The sequence below is a fragment of the Ipomoea triloba genome, chromosome 11 (genome assembly GCF_003576645.1).
Source record: "Ipomoea triloba cultivar NCNSP0323 chromosome 11, ASM357664v1".
In the NCBI taxonomy this organism is placed as follows: domain Eukaryota; kingdom Viridiplantae; phylum Streptophyta; class Magnoliopsida; order Solanales; family Convolvulaceae; genus Ipomoea; species Ipomoea triloba.
In genome coordinates this window covers 13,047,673-13,073,112 of record NC_044926.1, presented here as the reverse complement: position 1 = coordinate 13,073,112, position 25,440 = coordinate 13,047,673, and the positions used below count along the sequence as shown (strand labels likewise).

General features: G+C 33.1%; 2 protein-coding genes across 2 annotated transcripts; one reads left to right on the top strand and one right to left on the bottom strand.

Moving 5' to 3' along the window:
* Positions 1-9,769: 9,769 nt before the first annotated feature.
* LOC115997430 (probable metal-nicotianamine transporter YSL7) lies at positions 9,770-15,417 on the top strand. The gene is made up of 6 exons (XM_031236984.1): positions 9,770-10,230; positions 11,529-11,692; positions 12,573-12,670; positions 13,024-13,158; positions 13,307-13,496; positions 14,153-15,417. The coding sequence occupies exons 1-6, from the start codon at positions 9,864-9,866 to the stop codon at positions 15,272-15,274; spliced, it is 2,076 nt and encodes a 691-aa protein (XP_031092844.1). The 5' UTR covers positions 9,770-9,863; the 3' UTR covers positions 15,275-15,417.
* Positions 15,418-20,223: 4,806 nt separating this feature from the next.
* Positions 20,224-25,053, bottom strand: LOC115995549 (WD repeat-containing protein 43). Its single transcript, XM_031234608.1, has 11 exons — positions 24,855-25,053; positions 24,010-24,114; positions 23,790-23,905; positions 23,442-23,596; positions 23,278-23,366; positions 22,650-23,196; positions 21,716-21,957; positions 21,547-21,629; positions 21,354-21,465; positions 20,791-20,865; positions 20,224-20,674 (listed from the first exon to the last, which is right to left on the bottom strand). Exons 1-11 carry the CDS (start codon positions 24,945-24,947, stop codon positions 20,489-20,491), a joined length of 1,803 nt encoding a protein of 600 aa, XP_031090468.1. The 5' UTR covers positions 24,948-25,053; the 3' UTR covers positions 20,224-20,488.
* Positions 25,054-25,440: the final 387 nt, after the last annotated feature.

The following is a 25,440-nucleotide window of genomic DNA, read 5'->3' as shown; positions in this document are numbered from 1 at the left end:
GAATGAAACCTAGGCTAGCTGATACCAAATGAGAACGTAATTCTTGTATTGAATAGAGTTTGATAAATTACAATAGTAGTGAACATGAATATATATACAAGAGGAGCCTGAGGTAGACTAGAATTGATAGTCCTAGTATGACTCAGACACATAGAGTCCTAATAGATGTAATTTTGACCAAAATATTGTATAATACAACTCTTATCTATCTACATCTACATCTACATCTACAATCTTAATAAGAGCCAATAAAATTAGGGCTCTAACGGGAAGAAAAAAAATAATGTTGGTGGAAATTATTTACTAAAACGAATGGTTCACATTATTTTGATTTTAGTAATTTTTTTATGATTTTCCTTCTTTACCCTCTATCATTTATTTTCTTCCCTTAAATAATCTCACATTCCGTTAGTATAAACTTTAGTAACGGAATATTCCGTTAACTTTAACTTACCCATTAATTTATATAAGAAATGTATTAGGTTCGAACCCACCCCAATCAGAGTTGGCATAATTGTTAAACATATACTAGGAATATATTATATTGAAAAATAAGTACCCTACTCTATTACTCTTATTAAATTAAATAAATTAGCAGCTACAAAAAAAATGCATATGCTTTCATTAGTTATATTGTCTTTATTTTCTACAATAAAAATTATTCATTGTCAAAAAAAATTAAAAAGATATATAATTTCATAAGTTATATGTCTTTATTTTCTACAATAAAAATTATTCGTTATCAAAAAATTAAAAGAGAGATTTAATTACATAATTTACATTGTCTTTATTTTCTACAATGTAAAGATTCCTTACCTTCAAATTCATTAATTAATTATATTCATTACATTATTCATTATTTTCTTTTTACACTATCTTGTAATTAAATACTCCATATCAAAGTTATAATACAAAATAATGTTATATATTTATTTACCAAGTATTATATTAATAGCATAGAAAAAAATTAAAAAAACTAATTTGAAGAAAATCATATTAACTACTTGGGGAGGATTTGTTGACAAAGAAGAAATTCAAATAACACAATAATTCAAACTACCCCGTAATATTTTTTGGACTACATCACAGTTGTTCACTTTAAAGATAAATTTTATTTCTTTATTAATATGATTTAAAATGTATAAATTTTTATTACCAAAAATAATATTTATTTATACTATCATTTTTAAACTAATTATTTAGACTATCGTTGTTACAAAATTGCAAACATTTATTTTAGTGACAATTATAATCAACCCCTCATATATTATCTTGCATTCATATACTTTGAATTACCAATTTAAATAAACAAATTCAACATTCATTATATATGCATGAGCATCTCATATATAATCTTGTATCGATATACTTTGAAGTTCTTATTTAAAAATAAACATTGGACATTATCCTATTCGCGCAATGGAAGTTAAAAAACTATTAGTATAATGTATTAAAAAAAAATTACAGAAAAAAAAAACGAACATAAATGGAATGTATAAATTTCATTCACTTATTAGTTTTTTTTTTTTGAAGGTAAACGTAGCTATTCCATTAATTCATAACATAAAGCGTTTACATCAACGGTCAATGAAATGGTAAACCATTCCTTACAGTCAGACATAGCAACAACTTTTCTAACTATGCTATAGAAAACTTGAACCGCAGACTATTTCATAACTATGAAGCTATGTTCCTCCAAGGAGCTTAAAGCTTCATCAAAGATCTGGGTCTTCGTCATCATTCTTTTTTGCTCGCCCAGGATAAGATCAGCACTTGCCGAAACCAAACTAAACGATTTATGCTAATGATAATGAAAAGCTCGTGAAAGTAACGAGAGGAAAAAAACCCGTGAAAGTAACAAGAGGAAAACACAATAATAGAGAAAATAAAAAGTGGTAAAGCCAAAGTAGGGTTGGGAGTTCAAGACTACCAAGACAAACCCCAATACCTACCTACTATTATTTTATTCAAAGGGAAAGAAAACGGAAGAAGAAGATCTGTCGGAGGCGGACGGAGCTGCGACGGTGGTCGAGGCAAAAGAAGAGCGAGAGCAAACGTAGAAGGTGACCAAAACCGCCGGCTCAAAACTCCATTAGAGCTCCGGCCGGAGGCCGGCGATGGAAGCCGAAGTTGAGCAGCATAAGAGAAAGGCTTTTTGTTTTAGAGAGAAAAGGGAGGCAACATTAGGGTTTTTTTTTTTTTTTTTTACATTAGTGTTTATTTATAATTAGATTTAAAATCAGGTGTTAAATGAATAATACAAAGTAACTATTTTTCTTCTAATTTTAAATACTACTAATATTTGCAAAGTTATCCTAAAATAGGGTTATACATTGTATATTCGATAAATTTTGATTAACTGCTCAAATTGAATTAATTTATTTAATCGGTAGTTCGATCACTAAATCAATTCAATTCAATGTAGTTGTTGATTTTAACTGAGATATTTATCGTTCCCCCACACATATACACACTATTGTGTAGTCTACGATTTTCCATCTGCTCACTCTGATCCGTCCCAATAATTTTAATGTATATTTGATTTTGAAAATTTTCCCCACTTTTAGGCATAGCTAAGTACCAAATCTGCTACAAAATTCAAGCTTTACAAAATTGAAAGTTAAACGACAAGCTTTTAAATACAAATATAACTAAAATTGAAATAATAAGTTTATAACTCTTATAAGGGAGTCTATCATATTGTTTTAGAGAATGTGTGATATTACATTCCCTCCTAAATTTATATCTGAATATTCACATCATTACATAACACTATTTGATTGTGCGGTATGTTTTATGGGTGACGAGTTAGAAATATCTGTAGTTACGACTTAAGAGTGTGTACGGGTCGAATCTAGGATAGTGTTTGTTTTTTAAGTACTACTCTCCACTGAGGCTCGGACCCACTCCCATCATCCATGTGGGAGTGTTAATTGGGACACCGGGTGCCACTAGACCACAAGGTCTTTGGCAGGATAGTTGTTTGTTATTTATGATAGAAATCATAATACTTTTTTCAAAAAATTTAATTTGAAATAAATAAATTGTTACTTATAATAGGTATTGTAATATTTATATGTGAAATTGTGATACTATTAATGGGTAAAATAATTATTAGCAATGATAAATATTGAAATACTTATAACTAAAATTGTGATAGTTACAAATTGTAATTCTAATAAAATGTAAATAATGCAATACGTACTTATATGTGAAATGTTATGATAGATCGAAACAATGATACTATTTTTTGTAGAAAATTTAATACCAATTTGAACTTAAAATAAACCGTTACTTATAATAGATAGGAGCAGACTTGTGTGAGGCCGTCTCATGGGAGTCACGGGTCCTTATCCGTGAGTCAGGTCAGGTCGGGTCAATATTATAGTGTAATACTTATACTACAAAGTGTAATACTAATAAGAAATAAAGCGACTGTTCCTTGGAAAGGAGTTAATTCCACAAGAGGTCCCTTGTCTTTAATTGGTGACAATTCTAAATTTAGTCCTAGACTATCGTTTTTGCCATTTAACGTCCCGTATTATTATTTGAGGGCACGTATAGTCCTTCTCATGACTTTTCCTATTTTTAGTAAGGGCATTTTTGTCTCTTCATAATTTTCTTTTGTTCTCTTTTCCAATTTAATTGGTATGTGGTACTTTACTAAAAAACGGTTGAAAATATGGTTATTAAAAATCAGAGGTTACCTAAAGTCTTAAACCAATTAAATTGGTTAAAACCAAAAAAATAATAAAAGAAAAATATAAAAATAAAAAAATACCATTACTAAAAATAGGAAGAGTCATGAGAAGGACTAAATGTCTAAAAAATAATAGTCTGGATGCTAAATGACAAAAACGATAGTCTGGACTAAATTTAGAATTTCCACCAAAGATAAGGAACCTCTGGGGGGGGGGGGGAGAATTAACTCTAAAGGAAAGTGTAACACTATTGATAAAAAAAAAATGCAATACTTTTACATAAAATGTAAAAGTATTACTGTACATTATTCATCAAAAGTACAGAGTATTACATTTTCCTGTTGGCAAGCCCGCAAGCGTTTGTTACTTATAAGGGAAAATGTATAGTTTTGAGAAAAAATGTACTCCGTAATACTTTTACATTTCAAAATGTAAAAAGTATAACATTTTTCTTCAAAAGTATTACACTTTTCCATGTAAGTAATAAACAATTTATTCCTAATTAGTATTACAATTTTCAGTATAAGTATTATATTTTATCTTGACCTTGACCGGTCTCATGGACAAGGAGACAAGGATCCCTGACACGATCGCACACAAGTTTTTGCCTGATAAATATTATAATACTTATATGTGAAATTGTGATACTATTTAGGGTAAAATTAATTATATTGTTACTAATGATAAATAATGCAATACTTATAACTGAATTTGTGATACTTACACGGTCAATTGTGTATAACCCAACCCGTCTCACGAACAATTGTTTACAATCCAACCCGTCTCACAGTTAATGATCCGTGAGACACGCCCAACTGTAAGTTGTTGTTGTTGTTGTGGTTGTTTTTTTTTTTTTTTTTAATCCGTAATAAAGTTATTCAATTGATATCCAATAGAAACATTATATTTTGTGGGGAAGAAATATTACATTTTTCTTAGGCTCTGTTTGGCAGAGCTTATTTAGGAGCTTATAGCTTATTTTAAGCTACTAATAAGCTATAAGTTCTGTTTGGTAATGTTCCTAAAATAATCTAGTAGCTTAAAATAAAAGCTTATTTTTTAACGCTACCTAGACTCTGTTTGGCAGAGCTTATTTAGGAGCTTATAGCTTATTTTAAGCTACTAATAAGCTATAAGCTCTGTTTGGTAATGTTCTCAAAATAAGCTAGTAGCTTAAAATAAGAGCTTATTTTGAAACACTACTTGGGGTAGCTTTTCAAAATAAGCTATTAGTTTTTTAACTTTTTTCCATCTTTATCCTTATTATTTTAAATAAATGACATCCTTTATCCCTCTCATGAATTTTTAAAAATAAATGACATCCAGTTTGATATTTATGTTTGAACATTAATTTTTGTATGGACTAATCTTATGAATTATAAATATTTTTTTTACTTTATATGTTTTCAAATATATGTTCTTACTTTATATTTTATTTAAATATATTGATTTCATTATTTTATATTTTAATATATAAACAAACCTATTTAAATTTAAAATTATTTAAATTGTATGAAGATGTCCTTTTTAGTCTTTTTACATTTATCAGCTTATCAAAAAGTTAATTTTACCAAACACCTTTAAGCATAACAGCTCTTCATATTTCAGCTTCGAGCTTATAGCTTTTCAGTTTTCAGCTACTTTTCAGCTTTCAGCTACCTTTTCAGCTAGGTTTGCCAAACATAGCCCTAATGTAGCGTTTCAAAATAAGCTAGTAGTTTCCTAACTTTTTTTCCATCTTTAACCTTATTATTTTAAAGAAATGACATCATTTATCCTTCCCAATTAAAATTTTTTTGGCTAAACCTTTTTGACTTTTTCTCTTCAATATGTTTGGTTGTAATTTGAATTTGATAGTTGTGTTTGAACATTGATTTTTGTATGAACTAATCTTATGAATTATAAACATTTTGTTTTACTTTATATGTTTTCAAATATATGTTATTACTTTATATTTTATTAAAATATATTGATTTCACTATTTTATATTTTAATATATAAACAAGCCTATTTAAATTTAAAACTATTTAAATTGTATGAAGATGTCCTTTTTAGTCTTTTTACATTTATCAGCTTATCAAAAAGTTAATTTTACCAAACACTTTTAAGCATAACAGTTTTTCAAATTTCAGCTTCGAGCTTATAGCTTTTCAGTTTTCAGCTACTTTTCAGCTTTCAGTTACCTTTTTAGTTAGGTTTGCCAAACATAGGAATATGTAGTGGCTTGGGAAAATAGGCATTTTTAGGTGGTGTATATGGTGATCTTAGTATCTTTTCCCATTGAAATTGATTGTGGGTATCAGTCTACAGAATCCACCTGTAAATACCATATATATTTCATTCACTTTGTAAACTTATCAAGTTATACATTCCGGGCGGTTGTAAAAAAAAAAAAAAAAAAAAAAAAAAGTTATCATTCCGGGCCAATAATTTAATTTTAATTCTTTCCTTCTTTGTTAATTGGTATAGACCTCCCTACATGTTGCATACGAGTCCACATTCATTTGTGCAATTAATTAAATTGCAAAAATAGCATTAATACATTATCCCACTAATAAATCACTCTTTTAGATATTTTTTAATATATTTGATTTTATCCTATTTAATTATTATATGATTCTTTGTTAACTTATTTTAAAACCAACCAATTTATGGGTAATAATGAATATTAATGATTCGAACACTTATTACAAAGCAATTTTTTTGAAATTTACAGATTTGGAGCGAACATCATTTTTCCATAGAAATAAAATTCACTAACAGGGCGTTTGGTTGGAGGGAGGGAATTTGGTGGGAAAAGAATTGTAATTTCATGGGAAAAGAATAATGCGGGAATAAAGTGGGAGTTTAAATCATGGGAAAAGAATAATGCGGGAATAAAGTGGGAGTTTAAATTCCAGTGTTTGAATAATGCGGGAATAAAGTGGGAGTTTAAATTCCAGTGTTTGGTATGCGGGAATATAATTACTGGGAATTAATTCCAGTGTTTGGTATGCGGGAATATAATTACTGGGAATTTCAATTCCAATGTTTGGTATACATGGGAATTGAGAGGGAATAAGTAATATAAAGTTGAAAATGCCCATTGTTGTTGTTGTTATTTATTTATTTATTTATTATTATTATTATTATTATTATTAAATTTCAAAGCACTCATTTACCGTATCTCTTGAACTAAAAAAATCACAAGCATTTGATTTGGGTAGTCAGAAATTTTGTAGAGGTTATACATATAAAGAATTCAAAGTAACATACACAAAAGTTGTTGTATATAAACAATGCAAATTTTGAACATACACAAAAGTTGTTGTATATAAACAATGCAAATTTTGAATAGTTGCTGCAGTTGTTGTATATAAACAATGCAAATTTTGAATAGTTGCTGCATTTGTTGTATATAAACAATGCAAATTTTGAATAGTTGCTGCATATAAATATTATAAACAATGCAAATTTTGAATAGTTGCTGCATATAAATATTTAAAGGAACATACACAAAGGGAAGTCGAAGAATAATACACTCTATGATTTTGAATGGAAGGTTAGACATCAATTTTAGGTTAAAATAAATTTTGAATGGAAGGTTAGACATCAATTTTAGGTTAAAATAAGGGAGGGTTGGAAGGTTAGACATCAATTTTAGGTTAAAATAAGGGAGGGTAATTTTGTCTCAAGGTTATCTTTTTTTCTTCCTAAAATCCATGGAATTAAAATCCAGGGGGGGCCATGGGATTCTAATTCCATGAAAATGAGGGAATTGCATTGCAATTCCCTCCAACCAAACGAAGGAATTTAGTTCCCTTCGGAATTAAGTGGGAATTACGTGGGAAAGGAATTGTAATTCCCTCCAACCAAACACCCTGTAACAGTAAGAGCAGTCAATTTAAAATCAATCCTGAAATAAGTGGTTGAGTGGATAAAGTATGAATTTTGTACTTGAGAGTTACAAGTTATTTTTGTCAACACTCTCTCGATCGAATTCATTGCACTTTGATGGTGATGACAATTTTTCCTCATCACCACAAAACAAAATTAAAAAAAAACAAAAATTAATTTAAAAATTTGCTAGATTTAATAAAAGTTAATTAATTTGCTGAGATTTCCTATTCTTAGAGCAAACTTATTATGCATAGTTTTTGAGAAATTTTTGAGGATGTGACTAGGAGAGAGAAGGGAAAGAAGTTAAGAAAAAATAAACAGTAAAGAAATAACTCGTTCGCTGGCGCGTGGTATACACGCGCGCGCTCGGCTAGGCGCTTTGGTTGTGCTTCACCCGAATGAAATGAAAAATCAAAATTCAACCTCAAAGATTCTCTCTCCTATTTCTCTCTCTTTTACCTTTAGGCTTTATTTGACCCCACAAAAAAGCATTTAATTATGGAGGAGTCATTGAAGTAATTAATACCAATACAATATATTGACTTTTGGGAGCGTTACGATTTCTCCTTTACGATATCTCATAGATATTCGAGTAAAATTTTGTTGTGTATGTATTTGAAATTAGCACAAGAAATTCAAATTCATTGTGATGAATATATTCCACTATAATTTTAAGAGTACTCAACGTTGTATTACATTTTTTTTGTCTTTTGAAAATGAATAAAATTTGTTTAAATGTATTCTTCTCCTAATTATACATATATCCCTTATAAATTCATATTCATATATGGATATACATAATACTTGATTTCAACTATCTCAATTCAACAACTTTCACAGAGTGATATCCAAAAATTATGTCTCAATTCAACTGCATTATGTTGCTGCTCATTTATAATATTAATATTTTTTAAAAGGGAAAATGACATCTTTAGTCCCTGAGTTATAGGGGTAGTGTAGACTCAGTCCCTGAGTTATGGCTGTATGCGAGTTTAGTCCCTCAGTTATTCGCAAAGTGGCGAGTTTAGTCCCTGGCCATTAAATTTGACGAAAAAATTAAAAAATATTCAAAATTTGAGGGATAAAATAGGAAATTCACATTTTATTATTCTTCTTATATCAAAACCACTTTTACAACATTATTTTTCACTTCTTAGCCTAATTATTTTCAAGATTTTGCATTTTTAAAAGCATTTTAATAACTTTCAAATGACTTGTTAGGAACCTGACTCTCGTATAACACACTTAAAACTTAGCACAAATAAAGAAATGCATGATCATTGTATTTAGGTGTATGAAACACACTATCCTAACAAGTTTTTATCTTTTTACTAAGCAACAAATGTAATAAAATTAAACCTTTTGAGATAGGATAGTGTGTAAAAAAATCTCAAAAGTTTTAATTTTATTACATTTGTTGCTTAGTAAAAAGATAAAAACTTGTTAGGATAGTGTGTTTCATACACTTAAATACAATGATCATGCATTTCTTTGTTTGTGCTAAGTTTTAAGTGTGTTATACGAGAGTCAGGTTTCTAACAAGTCATTTGAAAGTTATTAAAATGTTTTTAAAATTGAAGAATCTTGAAAATAATTAGGATAAGAAGTGAAAAATAATATTGTAAAAGTGGTTTTGATATAAGAAGAATAATAAAATGTGAATTTCCTATTTTATCCCTCAAATTTTGAATATTTTTTAATTTTTTCGTCAAATTTAATGGTCAGGGACTAAACTCGCCACTTCGCGAATAACTGAGGGACTAAACTCGCATACACCCATAACTCAGGGACTGAGTTTACACTACCCCTATAACTCAGGGACTAAAGATGCCATTTTCCCTTTTTAAAAATAGTAATGTGTACCTCTATATATATAGAGAGAGAGACTGTTTGCAATTTCTTTCAACCAAACGAAAAATTTACTTGCCTTTGGAATTATGTGAAACTTAGGTGGGAATAAAATTGAAGGTTCCTCCAATTAAACGTTCGTTAAAGTAAAATAATTCAGTTACCAAAAGCATCCTTTTCTCTATATTAAAAATAAATAATTTTGTTTTCAGTAAAAGCCAGCCCATTAACAACCAACTCATGCACATAAATGGCAATATTTTCCTAATCTAGATTTAGTGAATTCTAAACGATATTAATGCATACCAAAAAAACCATTAAATGAGAATGAAAATTTGCCATAAAATCTCTTCATCATCATCTGGTTCCACACCCCATTCTGCTTAGATCTATTTTTGCATTTTTCTCTCGATCAGAACTCAGAACTCAGAAGAGATGGAGGAAGGCAGAAATGAGGAGGAAAGGCTGGGTGGAGAAGAAGACGACGAGAGCAAGCTAGAATCAACAGAGCAAGTGTTTGAGAAGGTAGAAATCCCTTCATGGAAGAATCAGCTGACCTTGAGGGCACTGTTTACCAGCCTAGTCCTCTCGGCCGTCTTCAACTTCATCGTCTGCAAACTCAACTTAACCACCGGCGTCATCCCTTCCCTGAACGTGGCCGCCGGCCTGCTGGGCTTCGCCGTCATAAAATCATGGACCGCCGTTCTTCACAAGGCTGGCCTCTTGAAACAGCCCTTCACCCGCCAGGAGAACACCGTTATACAAACCTGCGTCGTTGCTTCTTCCGGCATTGCTTTCAGCAGTACGTATAGTACTCCTCTTTCTTTAATAATTTTCTACTTTTCTTCGTTTCCAAAAAATTGAATCTCCAACCCCGGCCCAAGGGTTTTGATTCACACACCCCAATCCAACCTGAAAGGAGTAAATCACGGTAACTCAATTATTCAACATACCGGCTAAATACCGGTAGGCTGTGTGCACAAAGAATCTATTCACCTTAGGCATAATTCTTATCATACTGCAGCCGAGTTTCAAACCTAATTGGTCTCTCCTCCCAAATACTACCTATTGAATCAATAAGGGAAAAAATGTCAAATAGGCCACTGAACTTATCGCTTTTGTGCAATTGGGCCATTGAACTTAAAAAGTGTGCAATTCAACCATCAAACACTCAAAATTTGTGCAATTGGACCATTTTTACAAAAATTTTTAATTCAATTTGAGTTAAAAATTTTGATATATGTGGAAATTAATTTCATATATTTTATCTGTCCAAAAATAAAACAATAGGATTTGATATAGAATCTCGGATGTTTATTGTAAATAAATTACTATAGGTGGCATATTCCTTGATTATTATTTGAACCCCACATTCATTGTAATAATATAACGATACTCATTAATTATTTAATTTGATTCTATATATAATTTATTATTAATTATTTAATTTTTTTTTTGAAAACATTAATTATTTAATTTGATTGTACTTATAATGCAATACATTATATATTGTACCCATATAGTTTTAGATGGAAAAATAAAAACTTACATAAAAGTTCAATACCACCACTTTTATACTAAGAAATAAACTAAATAACCATGCAAGGCTCCCTTGCATTTTTCACCTTATTTGTTTTACTGTCTATGTATAGAAAATTTTCACCAATAAAAATAATTTGACAATTCAACTTCTTTTTAAAAAATAATGAGTAATAGTAATTTAGTGAGCCTTTAAATTAACTTAGTAATATCAATAAGGAATGCTAGGGGCAGACAAAATGATGGGCAACAATCATTTTCCTTAACCTAATATTTAAAAAAAAAAAAAAAAAAAAAAACTATTTTCAATCCTACGCCTATTGATGCATTCCCATCTGCTAAAAATTAGACGAGAATATAAGATTTAGTTCATATCTACACTTATAGGCTAACTTTTGTGATGTAATTAGGACATGAGTTTGTGTTTCCTTTAATAATACATATATTGCTCATAAACTTAGCTTTGTGTTAAAAGTAAAAATTGATATACATACATTCTAGGTCATCAAACTTTACTATATATCAAAATTGTTAATGAAAAAAGATTTGAAATCATATCAGGTGGGACTGCATCTTACATGTTGGGGATGAGCCCCACAATTGCAGCAAAGGCAGAGGAAGGAAATACTCCAAACAACGTGAAGACACTTTCTATTGGTTGGATGCTTGCCTTTCTTTATGTTGTGAGCTTTGTTGGTCTCTTCTCAATTGTGCCCTTGAGAAAGGTAATAAATTTATTTATTTTTCTCTACTTCCTATTTTACCTTAGCTAGCTTTCTGCTTGCTTGTAACAACATTTTATAGCTTTTTTAAGTAGACTTGTTATGCTTAAGTAGACTTGTATGGAAAAAGACCCTGTGGTCGAGCGGTATAAGTGACTTTGGAAGGTTATAGGTTTGAACGAGCGGCATAACTTGTTGAACTTGGCTCACTTAGCCCCTTTTCTAAATGGAGGTTACAAGTTTGAACCCATATTTATCACTAATTGCTTAATTTGACCCTCTTAGCTCCCTCCCACTTGATTCGAACCCATAACCTAATTCTGATACCACTTATTAAGATAGCGCTTTTACGTCAAAAGCTATAGCTCTCAGTGAAAGTGCAATTTTATTTCCTTATATTGCCACATTTTCAAGAGGCAGATTACTACACTTGACCCTTCACTGTACTTTGCCCAACAATCTCCCTAGCAATATTGCTGAACTTAGCTCTTCACCGAACTCTGCCTAACCGGAACCCCTATTCTTTATCAACCTTTATATTTTAGAGCCTTATAGTTATATAAATATATATACATGCATAAAAGTGGCAACGAACTTATAACCTTTATATAGTTGTATAAGCCACCAAACCTCCAAAGTGACTCTACTAAATTTGAATAGAACACGACAGGGAAATCAACAAAAGATTTTGCAATTACAATAACAAAAATATGTATTTTTAAATAATCTTTTTATAAAATTAAAAGTGATGAAGTCCTTTTTTATAATTTTTGTAAGTCATTTTATTGATGCAACGTAGACTAGCTACTAGGTAAATTATGTTGCGTCTTCACCATTTTTCTTTTTTCAAATATCTTACGACATTGGTTAATTATGTTTTTAGATGATGATATTGAAATACAAGCTGACATATCCCAGTGGTACTGCAACTGCTTACCTGATCAATAGCTTTCATACTCCCAAAGGTGCAAAGCTTGCAAAGTAAGCCCATACAATATATATATATATATATATGTATATATATATATATATATAAAGCAAATGAGACAACATCTTCCCGTGAGACTATAAGACACAACATAAATGCACACAATCTATTATAAGAATGCATACAGACTAGAATGTTTACAATTTGCCTAACATGAGTGCACACAATCTAGTGTGTGCATTCCTGTAACAGAGTGTGCGCATTCATGTTGTGTTTCACAATGTTATGGATAGATGTTTCTCACTTGAACATTAGTCTATATATATATATACACACACACGCTTATAAATTATGATCTCCAAATGATGTTTTATGGTAGCTGATACATTAATTTGTGTTAATGGAGGAAACAAGTGGCAGCCCTCTTCAAATGCTTTAGTTTTAGCTTTTTATTTGGAGGCTTCCAGTGGTTCTTTGCTGCTGATGATGGTTGTGGCTTTTCAAGCTTCCCAACCTTTGGCCTCAAAGCCTATGCTCAAAGGTAACTCCTTAATCTGGGACAAAATAAATTATTTAATTATTATAATAAAAATGGAGTTTTAAACTGCATGTTTTTTTTTTGTTTTTGTTTTTGGGAAATAATCCGATGATGATGACAATAATGCGCGCTGAATCGATCTTATATTCAGATTCTACTTTGATTTCTCGTCAACATATGTTGGTGTTGGGATGCTGTGCCCTATTATGGTCAATGTTTCATTGCTTATTGGAGCCATTATCTCATGGGGGATCATGTGGCCAATCATTGAAACAAAGGAGGGTATTTGGTACCCTCCTAACCTTTCTTCATCTAGCCTTAAGGGCATCCAAGGCTACAGGGTGAGAGTGAATTTCATTTTATAAGAAAATTTTATTTTTAAACTGATGGACCACTGTTTAACTCACCGTTTTATTCTCTAATCTAATTATTCATTGTGCACACTCTCTCTCTATATATATATATGTATATATATATATGTATATATATGTATCTATGTATATATGTATAGTAGTCTTAATTTAGTCTTCTCAAATGCATTCATTATTGTCTTTTTTTTTTTTTTTAATATATAAGTATAAGTTTCAACACCAAACCTAAGGGTCTCTAAGGTTTCCTGCACTGGGGAGCTTGTGAGGGGTTTGAGTTAGGAATGATAATTTTAATTCGTCTGGCGAATATTCATCGGAATCCACCTTGCATAGATAGAATTTTTTTGGGTAATAGATAGAATTTTTTTGGGTAATAGTTTGAGTTATTGTTTTTTTTTTTTGAAATCCTGAGTTATTGTTTATTTCTTAGGATCTTGCAGAGTTTGAAACTTTGAATTGAGACATTTATTGCCCACCACAATCCAACAGTCACAATACTTTCACTACTGAGCTATGTCTGGGGATTGCTTTTTATAATTATGAAGTGGCACATAATTAATCAAATGCATGTGTTTGGTGGAGTTTTAATAGGTTTTTCTTTTCTTTTTTTTTTTTTGAACAAATAGGTTTTTCTTAGTATTGCCACGATGCTTGGAGATGGGCTTTTCAACTTTTTCTACATGATTCTGGTGACGGGTCTAAGTTTCATGAAGCGGCGGCGCTCGGAAAAGAACGACCCCGCATCTCTTCTCCCCGTCGACGACGCCATTAACAAAGATAAAGGTACCCAACTTCAAGACTTGGATGATCAAAGAAGAACCCATCACTTCATGAAGGACTCCATCCCCAACGCCGTGGCAGTGGGCGGATACATCGCCCTCGCGGCCCTAGCAATCATCGCCGTGCCCTTCATCTTCCCTCCACTAAAATGGTACCACATTTTGGTGGCCTACGCCATCGCTCCCGTCCTCGCCTTCTGCAACGCCTACGGCTGCGGCCTCACCGACTGGTCCCTGGCTTCCAACTACGGAAAAATCGCGATCTTGATTTTCAGCTCCTGGGTCGGCCAGGACAACGGCGGGGTTCTTGCAGGCCTGGCTGCTTGCGGGGTGATGATGAGCATCGTTTCCACCGCTTCGGATTTGATGCAGGATTTCAAGACGGGGTATATGACCCTCGCTTCTCCTCTCGCCATGTTCTTCAGCCAGGTCGCGGGGACCTTCATAGGCTGCACTTTAAGCCCTTTAGTTTTCTGGATTTTCTACAAGGCCTATCCCTTGGGGGATACCCACAGCGCCTACCCCGCCCCCTACGCCGCGCTATACCGAGCCATTTCCCTGCTCGGAGTCGAGGGCTTTGGCTCCCTCCCCACCAACTGCCTAAGCCTTGCCATCGGGTTTTTCGTTGGGGCTGTGGCGATCGACGTTTTGAAGGAGGTGCTGAAGAAGTATGAGACCAAGTATAGGGCTTACCGCTTCATTCCTAACCCGATGTGCATGGCCATTCCGTTCTACCTGGGCGGGTATTTCGCCATTGACATGTGCGTTGGGAGCTTGATTCTGTTTGTTTGGCGGTGGAAGAACAAGCAGCAGGCCAAGGATTTTGGGCCGGCGGTGGCGTCTGGCCTCATCTGCGGCGAATCCTTGTCGGGAATTCCGGCGGCTATACTTGCTTTGGCCGGCATTAAAGCTCCCATTTGCATGAAGTTCTTGTCCGCTGCGGCAAATGCTAAGTTGGAGAACAGTTGACTATAAAATAATAAGTTCGGTATTTGTTGTTCGTTGTTTAATTTAGTGGGGAATATGTATTTATCTATCCATCTACTTGTTATTGTTCCATTTGTACTTCAAAATATTTGCTGGTTGCTTTAATTTAAAAGTTGTCTTTCAAATGCAGTAGTAAATAAATAAATTAGATGGCTTTTAATTTGTTCATTGACTTAATTCTAGCGTTATCCGTACAATTTAAAATTTAGTGTCAAATTATATTTTTCATTTTAAACCTTAGATTATCATGGACACCTTTGGACACGCCTTAGATTAAAGAGAAAGGTATTTTGTCTCTTTAATTTTTATATTTTTTTCAATGAGTTAATTTCAACCGAGATCTTTCCTTTCTTCTTTTTTTTTTTTATTTTCTTTTCTTTTGTTGTGACAATTTTAAATGCAATCTTAGACAATCATATTTGCTATTTAACACTTTAGCTTCAATTCAAGATGTCACTACCTAGTTGGTTTCAATTTAATCGCCATTGTTTTAGTCTATGATTTTGTGAATATCTACTATAGTTGTAGAGCAAAAAGAGAAAAATCATTTTCTTTGTAATCAGAAAATACTTTTTTCTAAAATAGAATTTCACTGTAAAAAAAAAGTCATTTGAAGGACAAAAAATGTCCAAAATATGATAGTTTGGTGTGTTAAATAGCAAAAATAATTCTTTAGGATTAAATTTAAAATTGCTACTAAAAATAAGGAACCTCCACTGAAACTAACTCATTAGAAAAAAAAATAAAAAAATTGAAGAGACAAAAATACACTTATCTAAAATAGAGTTGTATGAAAAAATCACTGGAACAAAAGTGTTTAAAATATAATGGTCGGGGATGCTTATTGAAAAAATAATGTGTGAGACTAAATTGATCTCCACTGGATTATTAACTCTTTGATCATATTAAATATTTCGAAGTATACATTCTCTTTCAAGTTAGTGCACGTTAATTTCCTATAAATAATGTTTAACATTCACATGATTTAATTTATGCAATGTTTTTATATATTATACAATCATACATGTATGCCGGTCCGGGATACCTCAGTCTAATATTCTCAAAAAACTAAAAGAAAACTTACAAATATATACACATGGAAGAATTGAAACTCTAGAAAAATGCATGTATCAATAACTTTTTACTTCAACAAAATCAATTGAACAGTAACAAGACAGAGTGTATAAATTACTAAACGGAATACAACAATATCATTAAAACATTAACTAATGGTCATTCATTCAAAAGAAATAATACTTTTACCATCTGAAAAGAGAAAAGAAACCAAGTATTCAAGTAATATTCGTTCATTAAATTAATTTTGCCGTTTGGGGAGCTTTATATTTATGCTGCGCCATGACAGCAGAATGGCCAAAAGACAAGCATAAATAATTTCATTCAATTCGTTCAAAATGCACAACTTGCTTGTCATTTAAATACACGAAACAAAAATAACGAAAGCTGCAGGTAGTATTTGCTTCCATAAAAGTAGGAAGTTGAAAAACACAATATAATTAGTTAAGACTAACAAAGAATGTCGTTATGTTTAGTCTCGTAAACCCCAACTTTCTAATTAGCGGCAAATAGATAGGTTAGGTCTAGTACTAGCTATGATGCTAATTGAAGATCTAGATGAATAGAATCTGCATCATATCCGGGATATTCTAAACTAGCTGTGGAACTACACCATCTTACCTATCACAACGGACAGGGCAGTTAAGCGACCTGAGGTTATTTTACAAGAATATCCTTATTTCTCTTAATTACCTCAAGGGTAAGACAATAATCTATTCTACAAATCATATCATGAGATTACTTATCTTACAAGACCAAAGTACTTTATATATCTGACGTGTAGCAAAAATGAGTGATGGTGGGTGTAGGGTGTGAAATGTCGTTCCACTGAGGAATGGGGGTGGCACGCAATATGCAATTACAAAACTAGGCACTAACACAAGGAAATCAACAAGAAGCTAAACAAATGACAACAAACACATATAAACAATAGATAAATACAAAATTAAGAAATAGGACTCAAGTTAGGGCATTACCATCTAAATGCATGCTTTAACACTTAAGTTTGTGGAAAGAACATTAGCCCTAGGTTCATGTTTTGAATTTCAATGTTTTGAAACTGTATGAATCTAAACCAAAATGTTTTGAAAAATAGCTCGTCAAGTAATAATAAGAATTTCAATGTTTTGAAACTGGATATGAATCTAAACCAAAATCTGCTCCATGTTTTGAAACTGGATATGAATCTGTTTTAATTCCTGAGAAACCAGATGTTGAGATGCTTGATACTCCAATATCTGAAAAACCTGATGTTGTAATGCTTGAAACACCCAGTTTGATTAATCCTAGTGTTATGGACGTTGTTACTTAACTCTCTAAGGCAGAATTTGAAAACTTAAAAGACCTCACTACTCACCTTGAGTCTTCAAGTTTCAAGATAAAAAATCAACAGTCAATCATGTCCAACACCCCTATCGTTTATCCTGTTGTTGCTACTTTACCTGCTACACTTGTATCTGGTTCCCATGTTTCTACTCCACAACTGCAAGAAAGTTCTCAAACCAAACTGAGAAAGAGGAAGAATCAACAACTTGAGAGATTTACTTGTCAATCTACTAAGTCTACGATGGTGCCCTGCAAAGACAAGAAGAGAAAATACATGATGTCACTGACTTTGAACCTGATGTTCATGTCTAACAAGTATTCAGAAATCTGAGGTCTTCGATCTGCTGAGGAGAAAGGCAAAGCACATGCTACATCAGTTCCAAAAGCCAAGCAGAGTGCATCTCGAGTCATAAGGAAGGCCACATTGTCTGCACCAGTCATTCAAGAGACAGATTCTAAGCCAATCATTCCCATTCTTCTTAATGCAGAAGATGAGAAACAATGGTCTTCAATGCTCCAACGACAACTCATTGTTCAACGTGGAATTGACGTTTCTCAGCTAAACTCTAATTGTGACATTGTTCCTTTCTTGCGTGAAGTTATTTGAGAACTCATTGTTCAACGTGGAATTGACGTTCCTCAGCTAAACTCTAATTGTGACATTGTTCCTTTCTTGCGTGAAGTTGGTTTTGCTACAAATAGTTGAGAATGTGGGTTCCTACTCAAAGCTGATGACAGTTGAATTCTACTGCAACCTCACTGACTTTGTCAATGATCCTACAAGCGCAAAGAACTACAAGATATTCATTCGAGGCAAATGGTACAAGCTAAGTCCGACTGTGATCAATGAGTTTTATAATCAAAATCCTCAAGTCATGGACGATATTGTTGATTGGGATCTCATTGCATGAGTTCTTACTGTTAGAAATTATTCTCACCGGCCAAACAATGCGCTAGATGCTGCAATCCATAGTGTTGATATGAGTTTTAAATATGCCATACTCCACCGCGTTGCAGTAACAAATTGGATGCCATTAGCACATCTATATTATATATGTGTAAAGGGATTTGAGTGCACTCTTATATAGGATTGGCACAAAGAAAGGCAATGATCTAGGAAGGATTATCTTCACTCACATGTTGTCCTTCATCCATCCAAGAGAACCGAAGGTGAGACTGCCCTATCCTAACTTGATACATGGTTTGCTCATTGCCCATGGTTTATCTTCGTACCCTCATGAGATTTTATTGCATTGAAGAGCACTACCCTCTTTCGTGTTGATGAACGCTTGTTAGGAGGCAAACATGTGAAGGATGTTGAACCCGTGACACCAAGCCTTGTACGATCACCATTGGATGATCACTCTGAAGATCTAACCCCTTATGTTAAGGACCTTCGTCTCTCTTACTAAATAATAGTCAAAGGGGGAGTTTGATAGTGTTTAGTCTTGAAACCCCCCCCCCCCCCCACCCCCCCCCAAGCTTTGTAATTGGCAAATTATTGTGGCAAATAGATAGGATAGGTCTAGTGCTATTTAGTATGCTAATTGAAGACCTGGATGAACAGAATCTTCATCAAGGATTTTCTGAACTAACGGTTGGGAACTACACCGCTTGATCTATCACAGTTGGCAGAGCAGTTACGCGACATGAGATTATTTTACAAGAATATCATTATTTATCTTTATTATCTCAAGGGTAAGACGGTAATCTATTCTACAAATCATATCGTTAGATTACTTGTCTTACAAGATCAAAGTATTTTATATATCAAAGGAGCGCGTCATCAACTTTAAAAGATTTTAATATCAAGAAATGCTTTCATCACAAACTTTTAAAAGATTTTAATATCAAGAAATGCTTTCATCACAAACTACGAAAGAAATACTATATCAAGAAATGCTTTCATCACAAACTACGAAAGAAATACTCTAAGAAATCATTTTCTCAAGATATTGTTGATAATTTGAAGTTTGAGAAAAAACTGTATTTTAAAAGATTTTAATATCAAGAAATGCTTTCATCACAAACTTTTAAAAGATTTTAATATCAAGAAATGCTTTCATCACAAACTACGAAAGAAATACTATATCAAGAAATGCTTTCATCACAAACTACGAAAGAAATACTCTAAGAAATCATTTTCTCAAGATATTGTTGATAATTTGAAGTTTGAGAAAAAACTCTACAGTTTCAACGAGATAGACAGCAACTTAGATCTCCAAAAAAGAATAAAGCATAGATCTTCAATCTTGACAATCTTTTATAGCTTCATCAAATTGAGTTGTACCGTGTAGGGTATATCACGATTCACGCATTGAGTTGAGAAGGTATTCTCTTACTCTGTGTACAAATTGCTATTGAAATAGTAAATTAGACTCACTAATGGTGGTTCCCCAGACCGTAGATATAATTATATCAAATTGAGTAATCAATATTCTAAATCATTTACTATTTGATTGCTTTAGTTTAAAGCACAATTCATATCGATGTCACATAATCTGGTTAATCACGAGAATTAGAGTTTGCAATAGTTAAGAACTCAAAATAGTTTCATTAAATAATTGATCAAGAACACTTGTATGGATATAATGAAAATTACAAATGCCATCAGCAATAACGTTCTGGAGATCAAAATATATCCAGAGAAGGCCTTCAATAGCCTCTTCCTCTTCCAGTTAGATATATTGTTTCCAGAGAGGTTCATATATTCTAATACCTGTGTGGTTAAACCATTACGCAATGGTTTCTGATTATCCTGCTTCCAACTATGTTTTCACCATTCTATCGCTTCAATTACATCTCCTCTTCAATTCCTTCGAAATCACTCACATCGCTGAAAACTTGAGGTTCCTTCTTCTCTGCATCACTTTCAGTTTCCATGGCAACTTCAGAGCCCTCCTCTTCCTCGCTTTCATCCATGTCTTCGTAGATAGCAGGGACTACAGCACCACCATCTTCATCTGTGCCATAATCAATCGTCTATGCAATAAAAACAAAGGTATGAGCTAAAAGTTTAGTATTCTACTCTCATGAGGAATTGATGTCCAAATAAACAAAAATAAAGAGAATTGGATTATATTGGTAACGACACTTACTCCAGCATAGAGCAAATCTAAACTACTGGCTAACTGAAGAGCTTGGCTTGAAGTAGAAACACGGGATTCAATGAGCTGCACATTGCACAATTTGATAGTAAGCGCTCAAGATATGTTCCCTTCCCAAATCAGATTAAAGCTATTTTATCATGACATCTAGTTAGAAGAATTAACTTTCTTTTTCTTTGGATGACGAGGGAAACCCCACAACCCTTTCGAGTATGAGTAAACTCTGCCTTGTGACTCTAGCCGGCAAAGGACCACAAGGAAGTAAACCAGCCTCAGTTATACATAGTTGACCGGCTCAAACCAAAGGGGCAATGATTTGAACTCGTGACCTAGTAGTAGCAAGTGTGGATCTCTTGCCATCTTGGCTGGGGCCTGGGGTTACCCCGTCAGTGCATAAAAGTGTTGCCTATGTTTCAATTAGCAAATTGATATCCCAAAATTTCTATTTTTTCTACATTGTTAAGTTGCTCATATGTTCATGCAGATATTCCCCCACAGTTTTATCTTTTGTGCAGATTAGCACCACCAAAGGTCAGATAGGTGTCTCCTCTGACCTGATACAAAGAATTGAGAGCAAGGAAAGAAGATTCCTGAGACATTATTCCACTTGAATGTTGAAGAAGTACACTTCTCAGCCAAGGAAGGGCACAAGCCAATATAGCACCCCTGCAAAAGAAACACCTCAGAATTATAAACACACTTGAATCTCTCTCTCTCTCTCTCAAAATCTCACTCATGATCTTTTACCTTGACTCAATTATGGATACAAGGGACTGCAAAAGCTTGATAACGTCAGATGGATTTAACAAAGAAACAGAATTTGCAATTACCTGCAGGAAAAATATAGTTATTACAAAATCCACAAAACTTGTCACCAAAAAATTGCTACTACAAAGGGAATAGAAGACAGTAGGACCTTCTCATCTTGTCTGAATAAACAATCTATCAGAAGGGCTCGATCATCAGCATGCAGTGCTTGCTTAAGCAGTACATGAACTGAATCCGCACTTGGAGGCTTTGTTTCTACTGAAGGAACTAGTGGTCCATTAGCTTTAGCTTCATTTTCATCTACCAAATTGAGACTCGCAAGTTTCTCGCCCATAGTTGGCTCATTTAGATCATCATTATATTCAACTCCATTAGCAGGACTACTGTAACCTGCATATTATTGTCAACAATTCTGTAATGTCCATTGATGATAGAACGTGTGGCAGAGGAAAACAGAAGATAATTTTTAATTTAACATCTAAAGGCCGTCCATTTTGTACCCAACAAATCAGGATAGAAAATTCAGAATTTGGAAAAGAACATGATAGAAATTTCATAATGTGGAAAATAATATTAAAGGAAAAGGTGGAATTCAGAAAAAAAATAAATTAAAATAAAATAAAATCATAACAGTAATCCATCCATGAGATAATAGAGAACTAAAAAGTAGGGCAATGTAAGAAAATGAGGCATCCATGGAACAAACGCCAAAATTAGGGTTTAAAATAAGTTGTGGACACTCCATGACCATTTATCCATGTCTTATATTGAAATCAGATGCTTGCTTATTTTTCTGTTTCCTTTGGGATTGAGCCCAGATACTTCTACTAGATACATAACATCTCCATCCTAATGTCCATTCCATGAAGAACATGCTTAAGCATGAATGAGAATTCACTACAGTCAATGAACTTATTTCTGCATCAAAAACTTGTCAAGAATCAAACTAACTTTTAACTTCCACCTAAACTCCTTGAAAGAAAAGCTAGGCAACAACATATTTGCAAAATGTGTTAACAAATCCTAGACATCATAACTGAGAAACTACCACTAGCCAGCAAGGAGTAGAAAATGTCAATTACCTTCAAAAACAGATTCTTCACCATGAATTTCTCCTTCTTGAGCAGCAATCATATTCACAGATTGATTGTCTGCAGCTATGACAATATCCTCCCCTGGGGTAGCAATGTCTACCATCGTAAATTGAGGAGAGTCAATAGAACCAAATGCAATTCGCACATGCAATTGCTCGCTTTCCTCTAACATATCTAGCCTGGCAGCTATAATGGGCACATGACTTTTTTTGGCCTTTCCACTTCTTTGCTGATCTAGTTGGCCTTTCTTGCCCTTCACAGTGATCTTAGTTGCATTTACAATCTTGTCAGCGGCAGACTTTAAATTCCAAATATAACATACACCTGCCTCAGAAAGTGAGAGGACAACTAGACCATCTTCTCCTCTGTTCTTGCATTCAAATATTATTGGGGAATCTTTCATTGATAGAATGGGCCCACTACTTACAACCGCTCCACTAAAATCGGGTTTACAAACTTGAAGTTGTTCTCCACCATTCCCAGAAATGACAATGAACTTGGCACCATCTGATAGTGAAATGCGATGCACAGGAGCCTGCAGCAATACACCGAAAAACTGATTAATGTTGATAGTTTAAGAAGCACGCATAACAATAGATTAATTCAGAGAACTTACCAAGTCAGAGGAAAACTTAACCAATTGTTTTCCAGTTTCCATGCTCAAAATCCGCACCTTATCACTAACCACAGCCACAGTTCTCTCATCTTCATTACAACAGGAGATGCATCAAACAAAAGTCTATAGTTTATCAGGAAAAGTTAATATAATGTCATACTCACCAGATGAATGTGCTGATGAGGAGATGGACTTCTTTGAAAGTTTTATCTCTGTTATATGTTCACCAGATGCCAAATTCATTTCAAATGCCACACCGTTAGAGCCAATAGCACATAGTCTAGAGCAATTATTGGTGAAGAACAAACTAGAAGTTCCACTGTACAACAAAGCAAAAGAATAAGAGAATTGTTGATACTAGCTGGTGCATTCAACAGCATCCAACGAGCTAAAAACTGGAATTTTGAATATTGTCCAAGCAGCCTTCCTGAGAACTATTCTTTCCTCTATATAACACTTATGATATGAAAAATGAAAAATGAAAAATAAAGAACACATACGAAACAACATACCCAGAAAAGGATCCAGTAGATCTCCACTTCATAGCACCAGCAGAAATATCTATGGCTAAAACATCTCCATTCTCTGTGCCCAGGACTACTAAGCAATTTCGTCGCTCTTTTTTTCGCTAAAAAATGAAAACAAAATTAAACAAAGAAAAATCATAACAAAAGTCTAACATCAGATACAAAGTTCAAAATAATGAAGTTTTTCCTAATGTGCATGAGCTACCTTCTTTCCTGCAAGGCAACATGCCATACAGGAAAAACTATCACCAGAATTCTCATCTGATTTTCTCCACTCAGCAAATAAGCTTCCATCACTTGTGTTCCATACCTGCAAATAGCAAATGCATTATATGATGCCACATTGGGCAAGGAATATATGCATGTATTATTTCCAAAAGGGGTAAATAATAACAGTAAAATATACATACATGTAACTATGTAAGTATTGTAAAGCTATATGCAAGGCTATACTACAATAGCAGTTACAAAAAGGAAAAGTCTGAGCACAAGCAGTTTCACTCTACTACACTACCAAAACCAGGTCCCCAACAAAAAACCTTCCCAAGACCACTTGTTTAAAGAATTTCAAAAAATTGCATCAGGACACAAATAGGAGTATATGATTCACAACACTCTCCCCGACTCCCAAAACAGCTTTAAGATTCAACTTTTCAGCATTTCCTACCATTGGCTTAATCTTAATTGACAAAATTCAAAGGAAAAAAAAAATCCCAACATAATATTCTCTGTCCGGCTGAATGCCTAATTTAAAAAAAAATTTAAAAAATAGCATTTGTTGCAGCAATCAAATAGAAACCTAAGGGTATCTAAACCCGGAATAGATCAAGAATAGAAAAATGGATGGGTGAAATCAATTACATTATCAGAAATCACAAACATCAATCATTACCACCTAGTTATGTATGAAAAAACAATACCATATTTAGAAGTCATCTGTGTGCATAATTAGGGTAACAGATGATAGGTTTCGAGTATATATCATGGGGAAAAAGTAAAGAAAAGCAAAAAACATCGGCAGAAAATCGACAAAGAAGCAAGAGAGCTTACTGTTATGGTTCCGCCGTCAGGAGACAAAAGAGCGAGGTAATTGCCGTCGGGAGTGAAGGACGAGAGGAGAGGTCTCTGTTTCTTTTTGGCCATGGTGGTGGAAGTAGAGAGCACGGTGAGAGGAGCGAGCTTGCTTGAAAGCTGCGAACTGCAATACGAGGAACTAACGGAGGGTTTTGTGTTCGGCAAAAGGGTTTTGGGTTTAGCCAATTGGAAACTATTGTTCACATTTTATTTTGCATTATAAACGGCTAAACCCCTTTTATTATTATATTAAAAATAAAAATAAGAGTTACTATAATTCTAGAAATGGTCCTTCGACTATTGATTTTTATTAATGTTTGTCTTTAATTTTTAATTTGATTAAAGTTAGTCCCTTAACTATTGATTTTGTACCAATTTTGATCATTTTTGTAAAATTTACGTTAAATACGTGTTAAAATTAACGACAAAATATAAAAATAAATATTTGAGCTTTTATATATTACTGCAATGTAATATATACTCCGTAATAATTTTTTTGGATTAAACTCATCCATCACTTTGATTACCAAATTTTCAACTACAAAAATGGCAAATTAGAACA

Bases quoted from the DNA above. Each gene is read 5' to 3' on its own strand.
- LOC115997430 (XM_031236984.1), top strand. From the start codon at position 9,864: ATGGAGGAAGGCAGAAATGAGGAGGAAAGGCTGGGTGGAGAAGAAGAC. The intron at 13,159-13,306 runs GTAACTCCTTAA...TCTTATATTCAG, and splicing joins CTCAAAGCCTATGCTCAAAG to ATTCTACTTTGATTTCTCGT. The intron at 13,497-14,152 runs GTGAGAGTGAAT...TTGAACAAATAG, and splicing joins AGGGCATCCAAGGCTACAGG to GTTTTTCTTAGTATTGCCAC.
- LOC115995549 (XM_031234608.1), bottom strand. From the start codon at position 24,947: ATGGCCAAAAAGAAACAGAGACCTCTCCTCTCGTCCTTCACTCCCGAC. The intron at 21,958-22,649 runs GTAATTGACATT...AATAATATGCAG, and splicing joins TGAAGAATCTGTTTTTGAAG to GTTACAGTAGTCCTGCTAAT. The intron at 21,630-21,715 runs GTCCTACTGTCT...TTTTTCCTGCAG, and splicing joins TATTCAGACAAGATGAGAAG to GTAATTGCAAATTCTGTTTC.